The following is a 20,399-nucleotide window of genomic DNA, read 5'->3' as shown; positions in this document are numbered from 1 at the left end:
TTCAATGAGCGAAGTGGTGGCCGGCGAAGTGGTGCAGTGGCCCGTCCCATAACAATTAATACTATGGGATGACCCTGCAGGCGGGGGCGATAGTCTCGCAAGTGGACGTGGCGACATGCGGCTGATGATACAGAACACGCAAGACGACCCGATAGACCGGGATGTCCACTCTCCGTAACAATGACCTCGTAGTAGGGGTTTTCAGTAGAAATGTGACTGCTATAGTTCTGGCATGTACTGTTTGTATATACACATCTTCCCTTACTATATGAAGGAGAAATGATCAGACTTGTAAGGAGAGACTCTTTCTGTATCTAGTTGATCCTTATCATAAGAATATATATATGACATAACGCTGTTATCCCACAGGAGACTTAAACCTGAATAACCCCTTTACATACTCCTACTCGTAGTAAACGTTGATGACGCTCCCATCAACTCGGACACATTGTCAGTTGAGAGGTGATTTTTATGGTCACATGTCCATAATAGTAAAAACAATAAGATTTTATGGTTGCAAGTATAGTTTTTTATTTGATCGAGACATATGCAAAATCTCATATGACTGAAATCTAGAAATTCTATTCGTAAAATGGGACAAAAATGAAGGATTTCACCCTTAGAGATTTAACGCAGAGACAAGAGGAAGAAAACATTGCCCACCCTTTACATTGCATAGAGATATTTTAGCATGAACGAGCATATGCGCTGGCTTGAAACTTTGATAATGTAACTTGTATGTTTGTGTTAGTAGTTAAGTCCGAAGAAAACGTAGGTATATGTTCCTGTTGGTGTTGGATCGCTCGACCAAAGGGATGGATCTACGCCAGACAGCAAAATTGCGTCGTTAATCACAATCCACTGCGCATAACCACCAATAGTAAGACTACTCCTAGTGCACTGTATTATACACATTTATTACATGCTACGTATGATTTTTTATGACATAATAATGAATTAGAGATAAGAGAAGAAAGCTTAGGCGTGATATCTAATATTAGAAAATGTGCTTGCATTGTGTTGTACTATCAAATGAAGAATTTGTTCATAAAACATATAACAATTAATTGCTGTGGAGACCTAGAAAGAACAATTGGTACTATGCATCGTAAAAGTTATTTCTACATATCAATTTAATGCTCTCAATATGACGCCAAACACAAACAGTAAACGCGGGCCCAGACGAGCAGAATTAGTAGTATTAACGCTCGAAATTAAGAGCCTAATTAACGGCAGCAATTACTAGGCACTACCAAAGGCTTAGATTAAAATCAAGTATATGCACAGAGCTGTTTAGTAAAAAAAATCAGGTAAAACTGTGAAAATAATGGAGAAATGGCGCGGTTACGTGGTGGAGCCCGACGACGTTGACGTCGAGGTGGGTGCCGGCGGCGGCGGCGGCGAAGGCAACGTCGGTGGGGAGGTGGACAGGGGCCGCCGGGATGTCAGGTTCTTGCGGCCGCCAACGGAGAGGGAGCGGAAGAACGTCCTCGGCCGCGGCGGCGCGGAGGCCTCCTGGCGTGCGGAACGGCTCCTGATGCCGGCGGCGGGGCACTCGCCCTTGCGGCGCACGGCCCTGCCGTTGCCCGGGATGACGCAGGTGAAGACGACGCCGATCTTGGCGAGGCGGTTGACCCAGCGCGGGATGCGGGCGCGGACGAGGCGGCGGCAGGCGGCGTCGCAGAAGTGGTTGCAGTTGCGGGAGACGAGGTTGTAGGCGTCGCCGGGGAAGTCAGCGGCGAGCTCGGCCATGAGAGCGCGCACCTCGGCCCGCGTCAGGTCGGTGGTGCCCACCAGGACCGACTCCCGGAAGGTGTACCCGGGGCACCGCCGCGGCACCACCTCGAAGATCCCGCTGCTCGCGCCGTCGTGCGCCCCGTACGCGTACTCCACCCCGTGAACTGCAGTGCACACAAGCAGGCACGGCGTGTCATGACGATGATGCGGCGGAAGATGCCAGAGCCGGCCGGCGCGAGAGGGGAACGGCTATACGTGCCTTGGACGCCGGAGTGGTAGACGCCGAGGCCGAGCCAGCGGGCGTAGCCGTTGGCGGGGGTGACGTCGTAGACGTTGAGGAAGACGGGGGACGCCTCGGCGCCGCGCGGCTGCGGCTGCGGCTGCCTCGGAGGCCGCGGGGTGGAGCCGGCCGAGGAGCCCATCCGCCCGGCGCGCGTCGCGGCCTAGACGCGCAACCGCACCCCCCGCGCTGCGCGGCGCTTACGGCGATTTTTCACCAACCAGCTTGTGCGCGGCTGGCAGCTGGCTGGCGGAGGCAAGGGGTCGCGCACCGGCACTTCGCACTTCGTAGCCTTCTCTAGGTGGGACCTCGGTGATTGGGCGCCGCCGCGCCGTAGGACCAGTAGAAATAGCTAAAATTCCGGGCTGGGTATCATCTTTTCGTGTCGTCGTGTGCCATTTCTGCTTGGGATTTCTGATGATGGCGATGAGTCCCGCGTGTACTTACTTGATTCGGAGTGTGCGTTTGCAAGATCATTAGCAAATTGGTCATGGACAACCGGAAAGTTGAACACTTGGTGCTGGTAGGTAGGTGGTTTGTTACCGGTTTGGCGCGATTGCAATCGAGGTTTGCTTCCGCAGCAATGTATCAGCCGGGACGGGAGGATGGGTTCATGATTTCATCGCCGTTTGATGATTCGGCTTTCGGTGAAGTGACTGATCGGCCGGCTAGCTGGGCTTGCCTAATGCCGGAGGGATGATAAGCTGAAATTCAATCCAACTCATTCTCAGTCTCAGCCTTTACCTATCAGTGTTTTATTTAATTTGGGGAAGTTTTACCTAACTGTATTACCTGCCAGCGTAATTTATCTAAAATCTAGTCGTGGCTATTGGGATCCAATCTGAGTCGTAAACCACTCAACCTGGAATCCCGCGATCCCTTATCCCGTCTTCCTCTCCGCACCCGCTGAAGAGGCGATGGCTGCTTCTTTGGCGGTGTGCGAGCACGCACATGCATTTCCGACTATACGCGCCTTTTCGAGGGGTCGGAGGAACGCGAAGCGGGGGCCTCCCTCCCGACTCCTATCCCCTAGGGCGAAGGATTTGGGTATGGCGTCGTGAGAATTGTCTCGGTAGCCTCGCTTTTTGTGGCGGCGAAGCTAACCTTAGGGACACTATTTTTTACCTAAATTGTGCACAAACCCACGTGTCGCTCCAGGGGAGGGGCGACTAGGGCGGCCACCAAACCAGCCGCGCCGCCAGCCCTCTCCCTTGGTGCCCTTACCTTGCTGTCGCCTGAGCGTACCGCTGGAAGTCCGCGCGGCCGTAAGGACGGTAGCGGTAGGGCTATCTCTTGTCTGCGCTACGGGATTGCTCCTCTCGGTGCCTGGATCTGTGCGGTCAGCCGCTTCTCTATGTGACTAAAGGAGGCAACGACGCCGGGGATTGAGAGGTGGGATTGAGAGGTGTCTGTTGCGGTGATGTGTAGTGTTGCATCTTTGGCGGTGGTGGCTCGGATCTAACGGTGGTGGCCCAGATCCAAGTGATGGCGGCTTTCCCTGGGTGATGGCAGCTTAGATCTTTGCTGGGCTAGGCTGGGCTGGGCATTAGTGTGTGAAGCTCGGCAGCGGCAGTGGCGGCCCAGCCTTGTTGCGACCGATTCCTTTCGCGCACCCGATGGATCTTTGCTCGGCGTTGGTCCTGTAGTAGCGAGGCGTTGAAGGGTCAAGATATCGCCTAGGGGGGTTGAATAGGTATTCCTACAAATTAACACTTCAGAGTGGATTAAATTAAATCCAGAACTTCCGAGTTCAATCCGGAACTTCCGGGTACCGGAAGTTCTGAGCTAAACCCAAACTTTCCAGCTACAGAGCACAAATTCAAAATTCAAGTGTGCCTTACAATTAGGTCTCTTTCAACTCTTTTCCTCACCAAGCGACCACTAAAATCAAGCTTGGGCTTACTCAATATCCTCTTCCCTTGCGGAGACGAGGAGGAGCCTTCACAAATGATCTTGCAGCACACCACAAGGTTGGGTGCTCACAAGCGATGCTTACCTGTCTAAGAGCTCTAAGCTCCAAGAGTAACAAACGCGGGATTGATCGGCTCGACGAAGAACTCAAGTGCTCAAAGGTGGGAGTGAAGCTCACTAGCACTCAATCTCAATCTCTCAACCTAACTCTCAAATCCTTACAAGAATTAAAGCCAAAGGGAGTTGAAAGAGCTATTAAATGTCTTAGAGTGTTTTTGGTAGGTTAGCGGTCCATGAGTGAAAGGGGATAAGGGGTATTTATATCCAATCCCCCAAAACTAGCTGTTACACAGCTTTGTGGCTTAACTCGGAACTTTCGGGTTGACATGAGACCAAGGCAATAGAGGATCCCAACCCGGAATTCTATCCGGAGGGTCCAGATAAAGATCACCAGAATCCGGAACTTCCGGGTCTAGACAAGAAAAGCACCCAAGAACCCCAGGCTGGAATTAATCCGGAGGTTCCACCTTCCCGGAACTTCCGGGTTGGTTTGAAAACCCAGACTGAGCACCCCTGCCCAGAGCCCTATCTGGAAGTTTTGGCATCACCCGGAACATCTAGATACAGAAAATAACTTAAGAGATCCCGATGTTCGTGGGGTGATTTGTGTCTCTCGTTTTTTGGTTAAATGTGTACTTTGAGCACTGAGACACCCTCAAGACAATCTATATGCATCCCTCTTGATAGTACGACATACATATACTCAAATTCAAATTTAAATGAATTTAAATATATTGAGTATCCACATACCGCTTCTCTTTTCCTTTTTGAGGGTTCCTAGCGTCTTTTAAGTTTTCTATGAGACTAATACATTTTCATAAACTCATTAAATTTCATTATCCCTTAATCGCTTGTCATCAATTATCCAAAAACTACATAGGAGGCCTAGATGCACTTTCAATCTTCCCCTTTCAATTTTGAATCCTAAAATATATGGTGAGCTCCCTCTAAATATGTGCATTGGATAAATTTGATTTTGACATCAAATGCACATATTTAAAAGGATTTTGCGAGAACTCCCCTTATATCTTAGCATCCGTAGAGTGCAACAACACATGTGAGTGTATAAGTAAATCTGTAATACATATGACAAGATATATCAAAAAAAGATAAAATCAACATTACACCAATACATCATATAGGCATCACACTAGCATAATTGAGTCCTACAAAATATAGTTTAACATCTAGCACACCACATAGTTCAACACACCATTACAATAAAGTCTTACATGTCCAACATCGAAAAAATAACGATTTAGCTAAAACAGGGAATAGAAACTGCCATAGAATCCGGAACTTCCGAATTCACCTGAAACTTTCGGGTTCTGGCAGAAAGACAAGCAGTAGCAGAAAGATTACATTATCCCCCCTTTGGCATCAAACCACCAAAAAGGAAAGAGAAGCAGAAAGATAGAGATCTCAGTCATTGCCTTCCTCATAGTAGTCATCATCCCCATTTCCATTATCATCGTCATCCTCGTTTGAGCTTTCCTCGGCTCCTTCAAGATCTTCTTCTTCAGTGTCCTCATCATCACTATCTTGAGCACGAGTAGTAGTGGATGGGCCGACACCGGCAGCGGTGGCTTGAGCTTCATCATACCAAGCCTAAGGATTCACAAACACTTCGGGCTCACTAACTTCTTCCTCGGAAGCCACCGGTGAGCAAGGAGGCTCAATTCCTAAATGAGCCTTTTGCCTCGCTTCAAGCTTTCTCATTCTCAAGTTGGTGTAGTCCTCATGCTCCTTGATCTTGATTGCATTATGGGTACAAAGTCTGAAAATAACCTTCAGCGCATTCTTAATAAAGGAAGATGATCCACGAGAGGAAGAACCACACCTTGGAGCTGCCCTAGGAGGAGAAGGCACGCTTGCATGCCCACTAGCTTGACCGCCCTTTGGTCTTATTCTCATGGGCTCATGCTTGACCTCTTTCACAAACACTTCCTTTGTCACCCTCTCAATCATAAACATAATGTATGGGCATAAGCACAACTCTTGAGATTATTGATGGATGTAAGACGGATTTCTTGCCAAATAAAGTCAAACACACTAAAAGCTTCGGCATTAGAATCCATCTTTTAAAGCAAATTCTGAGTGATCCCTTGAACATCAGTAGCATCCCCACCTTTAGCAGCTAGGGTCATTTGGAACATTCTATTGATGAGTTCATAAAAAGGTTTCATCCCTTTGATTTTCCCATGCTCAACTTCATGGCTATCATCATACATATAATGCATCGCGCCAGCGGAGAGTTGAAACTCATTATGAATCTTTGCATTGCTAGTGTCACGTATATCAAATCCACGCATACATGCAAACACATTGTATTTGACCTCATATCTTGTTCCTTCTATCATCCAACACATGGTTCGATCTTCATGATGGTCGAAATAGACAGGGAATTGGGCAATCACCTCAACACTCCAATCATACTTGAAGCCCATGATGTTCTTCACATTCTTTGCCTCATATGCTGCAATGACGATGTTGAATTTTTTTATTATTCTTTTTGGCCATATAGTCCCAATCAATCCACTACATCGGAGTGATTGACTCTTTCTTTGGAAAGATCACTAAAGCATAGAAGTCTTGTTGGAACCAAGAATAAAACTTGTAATCAGTGGCTTGCTTCTCATAATCATAAGGGTCATTTTCTCTTTCTCTCTTGCAAAGCTCCGACTTGCATTTATAATCAAAAGACTTTCTTCCAAGCTAATTTTGATATGCTATATTATAAATAGGACGAAGCTTCAAGGCTGCAACAGAAGTATGACCTTGCTACTCAAAAGATCCAGAGGCCACTGCTTTTCCTTTGCCTCTACCTGCTGCCTTTCCTCTCCTAGGTGGCAAAGTACCACCACGAGCCACATTAGCTATTTGGGCTGTCTCATCGATGTGAATGCTACTTGATCGTTATGATGGTACCTTCCGAATGACTTTGCGGGCTCGACCACTGCCACTGCCACCTTCCTCTGAATCACTTGGAGCATCGGCTTGAGGATCATGTCAAGCTTTTGTCCTCCTTTAAAAAGCTGAACCATCAAACCTCTCACGCACCATCTTGAACTACCCTGAGAAAGATATAGAGGATGTGTTTGAGATAAGAGAATGATTGATCAAGAATTAGGTTCAAAGAACAAGATCTAGGCTCAAGTTGTTGGACAATCCGGAACTTTTGGGTTGCCTGAGCAGGGGCAAGAAATTAAGGTTTGAAAGATTTATCCAAAGGAATCGCAAACCCTTATAGATCATGACTCTGTGAAAGATAAGGAACTAAACTACCAAGGAAATTGTCCCAAAAGATCTACATTGAGTGATCAGGAAAGTAAGTTTTCGAATGATACCTTGAAGTTCAACCGACGAACCTGAAGTCGATTCGGAGGTTAGCCCGAAGTATCTGACCTAGGGAGGGATGACCTGGCGAAGAACTTGAGATTTTGACAGAGAAAAACAAAGATCTTTGGTGATGGCGCCTCCGGGGTGAGAGAGGTGTCGGTGGTTGAGAAAAGAATGAATGAGAGTTGGAGTCAAGGGGTAAGTCTCATGATACGTTAATAGACTACAAACCGGAACTTCTGGGTGGAATCTGGAACTTCCGGGTTCTGTCAACTTGATAGAGTTGGATAGGGATTTAGGAACTTCCAGAATCCGGAAACTTCCAGGTTGAGGCTCTTCCGGGTTCTGGAGGATGACAGGACAACTTTGAAGGAGTTTGAGCTCGAGATTCGATTGAGATCTTTGAGAGGAGGGATAGTTGGACATATAAGAAGTTTTACCACTTGTGATCAACCAACAAATAAAAATACATAACAATGATCACAAGTAGCAAAACATATATGATCATAAGATCAAAGAATCAAATCTTTTGAAAAACACCTCTAAAAGAAGATTTTCCCAAACTTCTAGCTACTAGACTAGAGCAATTAATTGTATGCAACATATCAAGCCACATTGCGAGAATTTAGGATATTTAGACCACTTTTCAACTCGCAAAACCTTTGCTCGTCTAGTGGCTAGTTGTTTGGTTCTAACATGGTGAATATCGATATCCTCTTTAGTTGAGTGGTCTCTTAAGAAATGGTGTTGGATATTAATATGTTTGGTTCTAGAGTATTGCACATGTTTGTTGGCTATTTTTATGGTACTCTCATTGTCGCACAAAAGTGGAACTTTGGTTATGTTGTGGACATAGTCTGTCAAGGTTTGCCTCATCAAAAGTAGTTGAGCACAACAAGCACCCGCTGCAACATACTCGGTCTCGGCGATGGATAGGGCTACGAAGTTTTGTTTCTTTAAGGACAAAGAGATCAATGACCTACCCAAGAATTAGCAAATCCATGAGGTACTCTTCCTATCCACTTTACAACCGGTGTAATCGGAATCCGAATAGCCAATTAAATCAAAGGTGGAACCTTTAAGATACCATAAGCCAAGGTAAAGGGTATGAACCAAATATCTAAGAATTCTCTTAACGACCATCAAATGACACTCTTTTGAAGCGGCTTGAAATTTTGCACATGCTAAGCATTATATCGGACCTAGATGCACAAAGGTAAAATAAAGATTCAGTCATGGAGCGATATACCTTTTGATCCACGGTCTTTCCTTTTTCGTTGAGATCGAGATGTCTATTTGCTTGCATGGGAGTATTTATAGGCTTGGCATTCTCCATGTCAAACTTCTTGAGCATATATTTGATATACTTGGTTTGACATATAAAGGTCCTTCCTTAGGTTGTTTGATTTAAAATCCTAGGAAAAACTTCAACTCCCCCATCATTAATATCTCAAACCTCTTAGTCATAATTCTACTAAAATGTTCACAAAAAGATTGATTAGTAGAACCAAATATAATGTCATCGATATATATTTGGCAAACAAATAAATTAGTGTCAATTCTTTGGGTAAAGAGAGTAGTATCGGCTTTGCCTATCTCAAATTCCTTTTTGATAAGAAAGTCCCTAATGCATTTATACCATACTCTAGGTGCTTGCTTAAGCCCATAGAGCGTCTTATGGGGTTTGTACACGTGGTTAGAGAACTTGGGATCTTCAAATCCGGGTGGTTGCTCCATAGACACCAATTCAGAGATTGGGCTATTGAGAAATACGCTCTTCACATCTATTTGATATAGTTTGAAATTATGATGAGTAGCATAGGCAAGTAATATACAAATTAACTCAAGTCTAGCTACGGAAGTATAAGTCTCACCAAAATCCAAATATTCTATTTGAGTGAAGCCTTGAGCAACCAACCGTGCCTTGTTTCTTGTCATAATCATGTTCTCATCTTGCTTGTTGTAGAAGGCATTGCTTGTTGCAGAAGACCCATTCGGTGCCAATCACATTTTGATTGGGTCTTTCCACCAAGAACCAGACTTTATTCCTTTTGAAGTTGTTGAGCTATTTTTGCATGGTCACCACCTAATTGTAACACCCTAATTTTCAGAATTTACAACATTTAAATTTTTTCAAGATTATTGAATAGCTTCACTAGTAGAATAGGTTTAAAACCTATTTTCTTAATCAATCAATCAATATATGTTATTATTTTGTGTGCATTGCATGCTAAGTTTTGCTAGGAGCCAAGTAAATGCATTAGAGTTCTTTTTCTTTTCTTTCTTTTTGGTGTTTTGAGTGAAAAAGATTTTGAAAAGGTTTTTACAAAACTCACTAGTGAATAAGTTAAGGATCTTAATGGTTGGAATTCAAAATCTTTGAATTCATCATCTATTCAATCCTTGATTATACCTAATCTTTCTCTAGTTTAATTCAAATCTTATCCAAATCCTTGTATAAAGATAATATCTCCTCTTTCTCAAATTCAACCTAAATCCAAATTCAAATTCCTTATCTACTCCTATTCTTGTTCAACCTCAATTTTTCGTTTCTCTTAAATTCACTCCAAGTTCAATTCAAATTCAAACCTTATTCAAATTTCTCTTCAAAAGTTTCTTTTTATAAACCCTATATATACCTAAAGTGTCTTTGAGCTTAATCTTGCTCAAGTCCAAATCCTTAGCCAAGTCTTCTAGATGGCCCAACAAAGGATCCATGAAATCTGTAAATTTTCGCGGAGTCCTAGACAGCCTCATCTTCGCATGATGTTTCGGAGTTTAAACCGGCATCACATGCAAATCTTGACAATACCAAAGTTGTAGGTCTCGTCGAGAGCTTCGATTTGAACCTATGGAAGTCCCCTTTTGAATAATGGAGCTAGGAGTTATGGCCCCCGAAATCAGTGCTGCGCAGATAAGTCTGAGTTCAAATAGTTTATCTTGTGCTGCATTTTTGGAAATTAAGATGACGTTTTCAGAAGTTCCAATGCATACCAAAATTGTAGATCTTTTCGAGTAATACAATTTAGAGTCAAGAAACGTCCAATTTAGGGTCCGGACAATAGAAATATCATCCTCGAAATAGGGAGTTGCGAAAAAGGAAATCGTAACCAGCTCGAACTCGAATCCGATTCGTGTTCGGTTTAGACTCCACCTTAACCAGCCGCCCCTAGCCCTATAAATATGAGTTTCACACCCTCTCTGACCCCTATTCCATGCCACCAAACCCTAGAAGTCACTGTTGCCCTATCTGTGCGCCGTCGTTCGCCGTCACCGCCGCCCGTGATGCGCTACCTCGTTGTCTTCTCCGCGAATCCTCCTTCCTCGACCATTAAAGCAAGGTGAGGACCCCTTCTTCTCCTCCCATACTACTGTTTTAGCATCATACTAAGTCCCTAGCCAAGCTCTAGCCCTGACCAAAGCTTGATCTACACCGCCACAGTCGTTTCCATCGCGGACAGCTACGCTGTAGCCGATTGGCATCGATGTTCCCGACCGACCAGAGGTCAAATCACCAAGCCCTTTCACCAGCACATGTCCCATGATGTTCCCCACACCCTCACCAACCGGTTCAGCCAGTAGAGCAGCCAAACCACCGTAATCAAGGTCGATATACCCGCTGTCCAATTTCTGGACGCGTTCTACGCGCGCACTGGATTTGCATTCGCATTTCCCGTCAATCCAAAAGTCGTATGGATACACCAACCACGTCACGACGTTTCCTATCGAGTCTTCTATCTGACCCTAGGAGCCCATCCCCGTTTGTGCAGCGACACGACCAAGACGCCATTGCTAACCACAGCATGTCACAGCCAGCACCCGTCTCATCTCCGCTGATCGTTCTTCCTCTCAGTGGATGATCTACCAAAACCCATGCTGTAGCATTGTGTTCCCGGGATATATGAACATCTCTGTTCAAACGGATTCTCAAATTTCATAGCCAATCTCCTGGAACGCGAGCGTCTTCGTTCCTGCATCTGTTCGCGATCACCACTAAACCTAGAAGCAGTCATCGTTGTTTTGCCGTTACCTCGGATGACCCCTTCCAAAACCAACCATACCGCTGAGTTAGTCTTTCCACGTTCTACGCCATGCTTCCCTCGTTTCACTAAAACACCACTGAAGCCGACATCGATGTCTGTGGTCATGCGCCCGATCGCCATTTTGGACGAAACCCAAACCACCACCGCTACATAGAGTCACCTGAAGTATCCTTAACCTAGAAGCGCAACCTTCAGCCTTTTTGATCCATCATAGATGGTCGATATTAGATCTCAGCGTATCTCTTCTTTAATCCAAGATGGTACTTACATAGTGTGTCTAGTTAGCGCCACATCATTCTCCTTAGCCTAGTCAGTGAAGTCTGGTCTGCCCTACACTTCTTGAATCTTGCATAATAATGTTGTCAAGCCTGACATAGTGATTGTGCAAGAAACTCTTTTCCTATAGGAAGATAACTCCAGTAAACTAGTTTTTCCTTTTTAGCCTAATCCATCTCTCAAAAGCTATTCTCTTTTTATCTTAACTTCGATTTAGGTGATTCTTGTGTCTAAACATTTCTGAAATCTTCCCGATCCAACCATAGTATTTTTAAAGTGTTTTGATGATGTTTGCTATGTTGTTCTTAGTGTTTGCTTTGTGTTGTTTATCGGTAGTTCTCGCGATTAGTCGACAACGTTCCGGAGCAGTTCGAGAGACTTCAAGACCAAGATTTCGACAACACTGAGCAGCATTGAGTAAAAGGCAAGTGTCCTTAATCATATTGAACCTATGTTTTTAACAAACTGCATGCAGTGTGTGTCAATATGATGGGTAGTCACCTATGTTACGGTTTTTCCTAGATTTTCCCTTATCATCCTTTGGAACCTAGATGGTTTATGGTTAGGTATCTTTGGTGGGTAGATTGCTTAGCCATGCTTTTGGGATATTGGGAAGTGTCATAATCTTGACTAATGAACATATGCAATATTTGTGATTAATTTGTTAATGGTCTAGTAACATGGAACCTTAGGTCTTGAGCAAAGTGGTTTTGATGATTGTCATGGTTATGATGTTGGTTTAGTGTTTGCTCAAATAACCTAAGTAAGGACCAGTTCGTGGAGCGACAACCCAAGAAATATCGTACCAACCACGAGACCTGGTATGGGACAGGCCTAGCCTATTAATTAGTGGATTCTAGTTTTTGTGCATGCCAAACGTAAGAGTGGATGTGTGGAGATGGCAAAGATCAGAACCATTTAGTTAGTGGTATGAGATGTGTAGTGGAAGGGAAGAGTGAAATCTTTCTGGAGCTACAAGACGCAAAAGGGGGCTTCTGGGTGGTGTGAATGCCACTTTGACGGCGGTGAAACCTAGCGAGCATGAACATACTGGATGAAACTTTGTAACGGCTTTGAAGTGACTTTCCGGGTGACACACCACTGGCGTGTGTTAAGTGTCTAGCTAACACGGCAACATGGAAATCACAACTTGTGGGGAAAGCTGGACAACCTCTGCAGAGTGTAAAAACTGTTATAACAGCCATGCTCACGGTTATGAGAGACTTGGACCCTCACATGATTAGTGGGTTGTGATTATGGGTTGTGGTTATGAATTTGGTTGTGGTTATAGATTTGGTTGTGGTTATGGTTCTGGTACAGGGAGTACTAGATGGTTGTGGTTATGGTTCTGGTACAGGGAGTACTAGATAGTTGTGGTTTTGGTTATAGTACAGAGAGTACTAGATGATTAAAGTGTGCAAGGTGGGGAGCCTTGTATGCTGTGTGTTGGACTGTATGGGTTACATTCATTTAATAATTGTTTAATGTTTTTTGAGTCCAAATATATTTTTATTACTCGTATTGACGCAAATATACCATGTGTTAGCCTATTCTTGATAAAAATCTGCATATCATTATCTTTCCTATACTTGCTGAGCGCATCATGTGCTCACACTTGCTATTTTTTCAATACCATGCGATATGTGTGCTGCTGCTCAATGAGTGAAGATGTTGAAGACTATCAAGACGAGGTTGCGACGTTCTAGGCGCGTGTCTCCCGGTCAGTTGCCTGCGGTGTTGTTGGGCACCAGTGCTTCTGTTCCGCTGCAGATATCTTCATAGAAGACAATATATGTCAATTGCTGTAAGAGTTTAACGTTTATTCTATAAAAGTATTACTTTTGTTACTTCACCTGTGACGTCCTTATGTGTGTTGAATATCCTGGACACACATAAGCCACATCTCGTTTTTGCCGTTAAAACCGGGTGTGACACTAATCCAGATCTCCAAGTGCGTCTTCTAACTTCAAAGGCTCCAGAGAGGAAACAAAAGAGTAATATTCATAAAAATTTGTAATTCTTGAATGATTGGTTGCCCCCTATTATATATCACCAAGAATGTTATCAATCGGGTGATCTCTTTGGATGTTTTGATGTACTCTTAGATGTGGTAGCTAGAATTAAGGTTGAATATCTTTCACTTCATCATCATCAAGGAAATTGTTGGAGTCATCATGAGATTGATCTTGATTTTAGTCTTGATCTTTAGTTTATGTAGGTGGTTCCACTTGAGTTGATGAACTTGGATGATCTTGACTATTTTCGGCCACTTGCAACTCTTAGGGCTCTCGAGGCTTGATTTCACTAATTGTCATTTTCTTGATCGCCTCGCTTAAAATTTCTTCATCACCTAAAATATTAGGATCAACTTGCTTTACTTGATAGTCGTTAGTTTCATCAAATGTCACATCACCTTCGATTTCAACATAACCTGTAGTTTTGTTGAAAACACGGTATGTATAGGTATTTGATCCATATCCAAGCATAAAACCTTTATCAACCTTATATGCAAATTTAGAACTTTTAGTCTTCTGATTTAGAATAAAGCAGTTACTATCAAAAATTCTAAACCATGACACATTTGTCTTGTTACCGTTTATAAGCTCGTATGAGGTCTACTTCAAAATCTTGTGAAGGTATAACCGGTTGATAGCATGACATGCATTGTTGACGGCATCCGCCCAAAATTAATTTAAAATCTTGTACTCATCAAGCATGCCTCTTGCCGACTTAATGAGAGTCATATTCTTCTTTTCGACCACCCCATTTTGTTGAGGGGTGTAGGGGTTGAAAACTCATGCTTGTTGCCTTCTTTATCAAGAAAATATTCAACTTGAGTGTTCTTGAACTCGATTCTATTGTCACTTCTCACTTTCTTGAACTTCACACCAAACTTATTTTAGGCTATTCTTGCAAATTTCATAATTATAGCTTGGATTTTACTTTTATCATACAAAAAGAATACCCAAGTGAAGTGAGAATAATCATTAACAATAACTAAGTCATATTTGTTACCGTCGATGCTTATGTAGGTAATTGGTTCAAATAGATCTATGTGAAGAACTTCTAATGGTCTTGTGGTCATCATCACATTCTTGGTAGGGTGTGGAGCTCTAACTTGCTTTTTCGCTTGACAAGCATTACAGATCATATCTTTCTCAAAAGAATCGGTCTTTAGTCCTAGGATGTGCTCCCCTTTAATAGTTTAGACAAATTTCTCATTCTAACATAGGCTAGTCGGCGATGTCATAGCTAACACATACTAGACTTAGCAATCAAACAAGTCTCAAACTTTACTTTATTCGTTGAAAAATCAACAAGACAAAGCTTGCCCTTTAAACGACCCATGAAAGATATTGAAGAGTCATCCCTTCTAGAAACAGTCATACCCTCATTAGTAAAAAGATAATTATAGCTTATTTCACAAAGTTATGACACATACAATAAATTGTGGCTCAAAGACTTAACAATAAGTACATTGAGAATTGAATGATAACTTGAGATAGCAATTTTACTTAGACCTGTTACTTCTCTTTTACCATTGTCGCCAAATACAATATTTTCATATTGTGATCCACACTCATAAAAAGATGATAACATCTTATTCTCTCCGGTCATATGATTGATGCATCCACTATCTAGCATCCAAATAGATCCACCAGAGGAATATGGCTACAAAATAAATTAAGCATTTATTTTAGGTACCCAAATTTATTTGGGTCCTTTCACGTTAGTCACAAGAACCTTTGGCACCCACACATTATTTTTCACAATACGATCCTTTGTGCGGGTACCAACATATAGATCAACCACTTTATCACGGTGGTTTCTCTTAAGCACATAAGAAGCATAAAAAGTAGCTTGAGGAGCATGACCTTTGAGTTGCTTGGCTTGTGTGGCGAGATCGACTTGATTGCCTCCTTTGATGAACTTGAGACACTTCTTGTCATTTATCACCACACTTTCACTTGGCTTGCTTCTATAGGCATCAAATTCAAGCTCTTGCCTTTTCGTGTTTCCTTAACCACTAACGGTCTTGTAGATGGCATCATTAGATTGATAAGTCTTGGTTTATCTATATTTAACCAAGGCATTTAGCCTCTTATATTTCTTTTGTAATGCTTGCAAAGATTAAGCATTAGTAGTACAATCATTTATATCAACATTATAGCAACGAGAACAACCTTGACTAGTGGAAGCATTAAAGAGCAAAGTGCTATTCCTAATGGCATCAAATTGCACTTCAAAAGCTTTATGAGTTTCATCCAAACATTTGAAGTGTAGCATTGCTACCCTCTATACTAGCAATGGATTCATTGACCAAGCTTAATTACTTGGTCAATGTCTTAACCTTCCCCTTCTCTTTAGCAAGGAGCTTCTCGAGTTCAAAGTTTCTCTCCTTTTTAAGGATGAGCAAGTTCTCTTGCTTCTTGAGAATCTCTTCTTGGCTCTCGATTGTCTCTATTAGTTATTTCATTTTAGTTATGACATTTTTACTTAAACTTTTTTAGCAAGTTTTCAAAATCACTATTGCTATCGCTATCTAGAAGCATATGTTGTGATTTTACCTTGCGCCCTTTTGCTATAAGACAAATGGGTGTGTCATCGTCGTCGCTCATATCACCAAAAAATGAACTTGTCAGTGGAGTGGAGAGGATGGCGATTGTGGAGACTCCTTCATCATCAGAGTCAAAGTTGTTTGAGTTCCACTCCTCACCGATATGAGTTTGACCCGAATAGATCTTCTTATGGGTCTTGCTCTTATCCTTTTTGTAAGGCTTGCTCTTCTTCTCTTTTTGTCCTTATTTTTCATCTTGTTATGACACTTGGCTATGAAATAGTCAACCTCTCCACACATAGCAAGCTTTCTTGGATTGTCTTCTTTTGGATTTGTCTTTCTTGTACTTGCTATAGCCGCCCTTTTTCAAGATTTTCTTGAACTTCTTCACAAAGAATGCAATTTCTTCGTCATCGGAGCTCTCTTCTTCACTTGAACTAGATTCTTCAGCTTGCTTGATCTTGCTTGATCTTGCTTGTCTTCAATGCAACATCTTTGTTCTTGGAGCTTGAGCTTTGCTTGACAATGTTTTTTTTTTACTTCCATAGCTTCCTCCTCCATGAGCTCATGAGCTAGGATCTTTTCTACCACATCACTTGGTGTTTGTTTCTTGTAGTCCTTTCTCTCATGGATGAGTATTACCAAGGTGGGATTTCTTGGTGCAAAGGTTCTCAACAATCTTTTCACCACCTTGTGGTCATCTAGCTCATCACTTTCAAACCCTCGAATCTTGTTTATAAGCACCATCATACGGTTATACATATCTTAGAGAGTTTCATCATCTTCCATCACAAACCTTCTCAATTTCCCTTCCAAGAGCTCGACCTTTGAGTCTCTTACACTTGTGGTGCCCTCATGTGCCACTTGGAGCGTCTCCCAGATCTCCTTAGCTTCCTCGAGCCCATCTACCTTGTTAAATTCCTCAGGGCTCAAGGCACTAAGGAGGACGCTCATTGCTTCAGCATTACGATGGATTGCTTGTTCTTGCTCCGGTGTAAGATCCATGTCTTCCTCCGGAAAATCGAGACCTACACACACGATCTTCCAAATACTCGGATGGAGCGAGATTAGATACATCTTCATCTTGTGCCTCCAAGAAGCGTAGTGCGTACCATCAAAGTACGGTGCACGCCCAGAAGGCACGTAGATGAAGTTGTTAGAGAAATAATTTAATTTGCTATAATTGAAACCAATTTTGACCCCCTCCCCTTTTATCCTTAGAGCTGTTTGTTGTTCAAGCATTGCCCAACTCAATAGGCTTCTTTGAGTTTTTGCTCTTTGGGCTAGATGGTGGCTTCATTGAGCTGTCGCCCTTTGGACTTTTATCCCCGAACATCGACATCTTCAATTTCTCAAAGCGGTGAAACCTTGTAGGAGATTAGGTTCTGATACCAATTGAAGGGTTGAGATGTCGTCTAGAGGGAGGGGTGAATGGGCGTTCCTACAAATTAACACTTTGCAGCAGATTAAATTCGATTTGAAACTTTCGGGTTCAATCCGAAACTTCTAGGTACCGGAAGTTTCAAGCTCAACCCGGACTTTCCAGCTACAGAGCACGAATTCAAAATTCAAGTATGCCTAAGCAAATCTAATTGATTCTAAGTGTTAACCATAGGTTTCAAATGATATCTCGAGACCTTTCCACCAATCACATGTAGCCACAAACTCACAATCACGTAGATCGGGGCAAATCGCTCAAATGTCAATATGCACAAGAACGAATACGAATAATCAAAGGAGGCACAAATTTATTTTCCAAAGTTCAAACCCCTCCAATGAGGCTCTTACATCTCTATTGAGGAGCTCCAAAGAGTTGGATCTCTTTCAACCCTTTTTCTCACCAAACGACCACCAAGATCAAGTTTGGGCTTACTCAGTGTACTCTTCCCTTACGGAGGCGAGGAGGAGTCTTCACAAATGATCTTACGGCACACCACAAGTTTGGGTGCTCACAAGTGATACCTAACCACCTAGGAGCTTCAAGCTCCAAGAGTAACAAACGTGGGATCGATCGGCTTGATGAAGAACTCAAGTGTTCAAAGGTGAGAGTGAAGCTCACTAGCACTCAATCGCAATCTCTCAACCCAACTTTTAAATTCCTGCAAGAATTTAAGCCAAAGGGAGTGGGGAGAGCTATTAAATAGATTAGAGTGTTTTTGTCTCGCGTTAGGTCAACAACCCATGAGTAAAAAGGGGTGAGAGGGTATTTATACTCAATCTTAAAAAACTAGTCATTACACATCTTTCTAGTTTAACTCGGAACTTCCAGATATAATCTATAACTTTCGAGTTGGCACAAGACCAACGAAACAAAGGACCCCATTGTCAATGACAATACGTTTCAATCACCAACTAACAACTCTACGAGAATCAAACCCATTTATGTCAGGCTAGCCCAAGATCGAGTTTTGTCACCCACCGTACCAAAACTCTAGACACGACACGGCCCGTGTGCCTGTGCCATACTGGCGATCCAATTTTTCTTATATCGTGTCGTGGCATGAGCCATACCAAATCGTCGTGTCATAGACCACCTTAGTTCGGCTCGACCCAAATCTGCTTTTCTCTTAAAACCCGAGCCCCAAAATTCTACGTAAACCCAGTGACCTTCCTTTTGCTTTCTATAAAAAGTAGGCTATGCCTTTGGTCTAATACAATATTTGCCACCTTTAGGAGTGGTTATATTGTCAGTATCCATGCTTTTTTTTCCAAGCAAGAGGCCGTCTTACATGAGAGATACTCCCTTAAGTCTCCAGTCACAAATAACTATTATTTTGAATTACGTGTAGTTAATATTTTTAAATTTTAGTTATAAATTACTCTTTAATTATTGAGTTTGAATATTTAAAAATAATACGGGTAGATTTATCTTGAAAGATATTTTTATAATAATATAACTTTGCTATATTCTATAAATATATTGTAAAAAAAGTAGTAATCAAATATGTATTATATGTATTTTGGTGACCATGTTATGTCCAAAATGAGACATATTTGGATGCGTAGTATTTTTGGAGTTTCTAGATAATACCGTGGTTTCTTGAAAATACCATGGTATAAAATTTTTGACGTGTTTGGGTGCAACAAAAACTATTACTTTATAAACCGTTGTATGTAAAATACCAAGGTATTTTTGGAGTTTTTGAAATCCACTCAAGACCTTTTTTTCTTCTAAAACTGAAGTCACGCGTGGGCTTGCTGCCTCAAGCCTGACATGTGCTAGACCTCTCACCTCTCCGATGTACTGTACACGTACACATAGGTCTCCGGTCACAGTATTGCTCATATGTTCATTCTATTTCAGCGCTATGGGCACCAAAAAGCTTCCTAAATCTAACAGCGCAAATTGCAATAGACGAGCAGATGTCACAGATATAGGTATCGTGTATGTAAATTGGTATAAAATCTACTTAAATGAAAATGCACACCAAATATGTTTATACATCTTTGTTAAATTATCATAGTTAGCCCAACAAGTGTAGTATTAACAAATGAATTACTAGTCCTAAATACTGTAGTAAATACTGCTCATACCAAACACCTCGCGATTTTTACCAAAACAACAAAAGATTTTAGTATCCATAAACCGGGGTATTTCATACCTACTTAGGAACCATACGTGTCGTGTTCCATATATATTAAATCAATAATATTATGATAGGAAAAATTTTATGAGAAAAAATAATTGAAAAATAAAAAGCTAGGGATTCACCTCTATAGATGGAAGGAGGTAATGATGTATTTATATTTTTTAATGCTAATATCACCTATTAATTGTAGGTTTTCAAATTATTTGAAAGTTTCTAAATAATTGAGAGAGGAGAAAATAAAAGATTAACTTTGATTATAGATCGTTTGATCATATAAGATGTATGATAAATATTATTCAAATCTGTTATAATTCATCTTTTTATAAGAGTATATATATATAATTTTAAAACTGTAATTTTAGATATTTTGGTTCTTAAAAACTGTAACATCCAAATATGTCTTATTTGTAAGTGGAGGGAGTGATTTCTGTTTTTCTTGTTTCAATACTTTACGGTTGCTCCACTTCGTTGTACAGTACAGCTGATGTGGAGAGCATCCTCCTCTGAACTCTGGGAAGTGGGAACCACCCGTCCAGCGTGTTGCGTACCGCCCGCGTGCATCGACAGCGAGGTGTGGCAGCTGTCAGCAACCAATACGGCCCCTC

At 42.2% G+C, this 20,399-nt stretch overlaps 1 protein-coding gene across 1 annotated transcript; it reads right to left on the bottom strand.

Annotated features, from left to right (window-relative positions):
- Positions 1 to 1,162: 1,162 nt before the first annotated feature.
- On the bottom strand, positions 1,163 to 2,543 carry LOC133931269 (deSI-like protein At4g17486). The gene is made up of 2 exons (XM_062378121.1): positions 1,997 to 2,543; positions 1,163 to 1,901 (listed from the first exon to the last, which is right to left on the bottom strand). Exons 1-2 carry the CDS (start codon positions 2,157 to 2,159, stop codon positions 1,345 to 1,347), a joined length of 720 nt encoding a protein of 239 aa, XP_062234105.1. The 5' UTR covers positions 2,160 to 2,543; the 3' UTR covers positions 1,163 to 1,344.
- Positions 2,544 to 20,399: the final 17,856 nt, after the last annotated feature.

Source organism: Phragmites australis, chromosome 10, assembly GCF_958298935.1.
Source record: "Phragmites australis chromosome 10, lpPhrAust1.1, whole genome shotgun sequence".
Classification (NCBI taxonomy): Eukaryota; Viridiplantae; Streptophyta; class Magnoliopsida; order Poales; family Poaceae; genus Phragmites; species Phragmites australis.
Note: the sequence above shows the minus strand (reverse complement) of the source record. Positions and strands in the feature narration are given on the sequence as shown.

What these genes read in the sequence shown, in the direction of transcription:
- LOC133931269 (XM_062378121.1), bottom strand. Translation starts at nt 2,159, where the DNA reads ATGGGCTCCTCGGCCGGCTCCACCCCGCGGCCTCCGAGGCAGCCGCAG. An exon ending in CTACCACTCCGGCGTCCAAG is followed by an intron (nt 1,902 to 1,996) that starts GCACGTATAGCC and finishes TGTGCACTGCAG; the next exon opens with TTCACGGGGTGGAGTACGCG.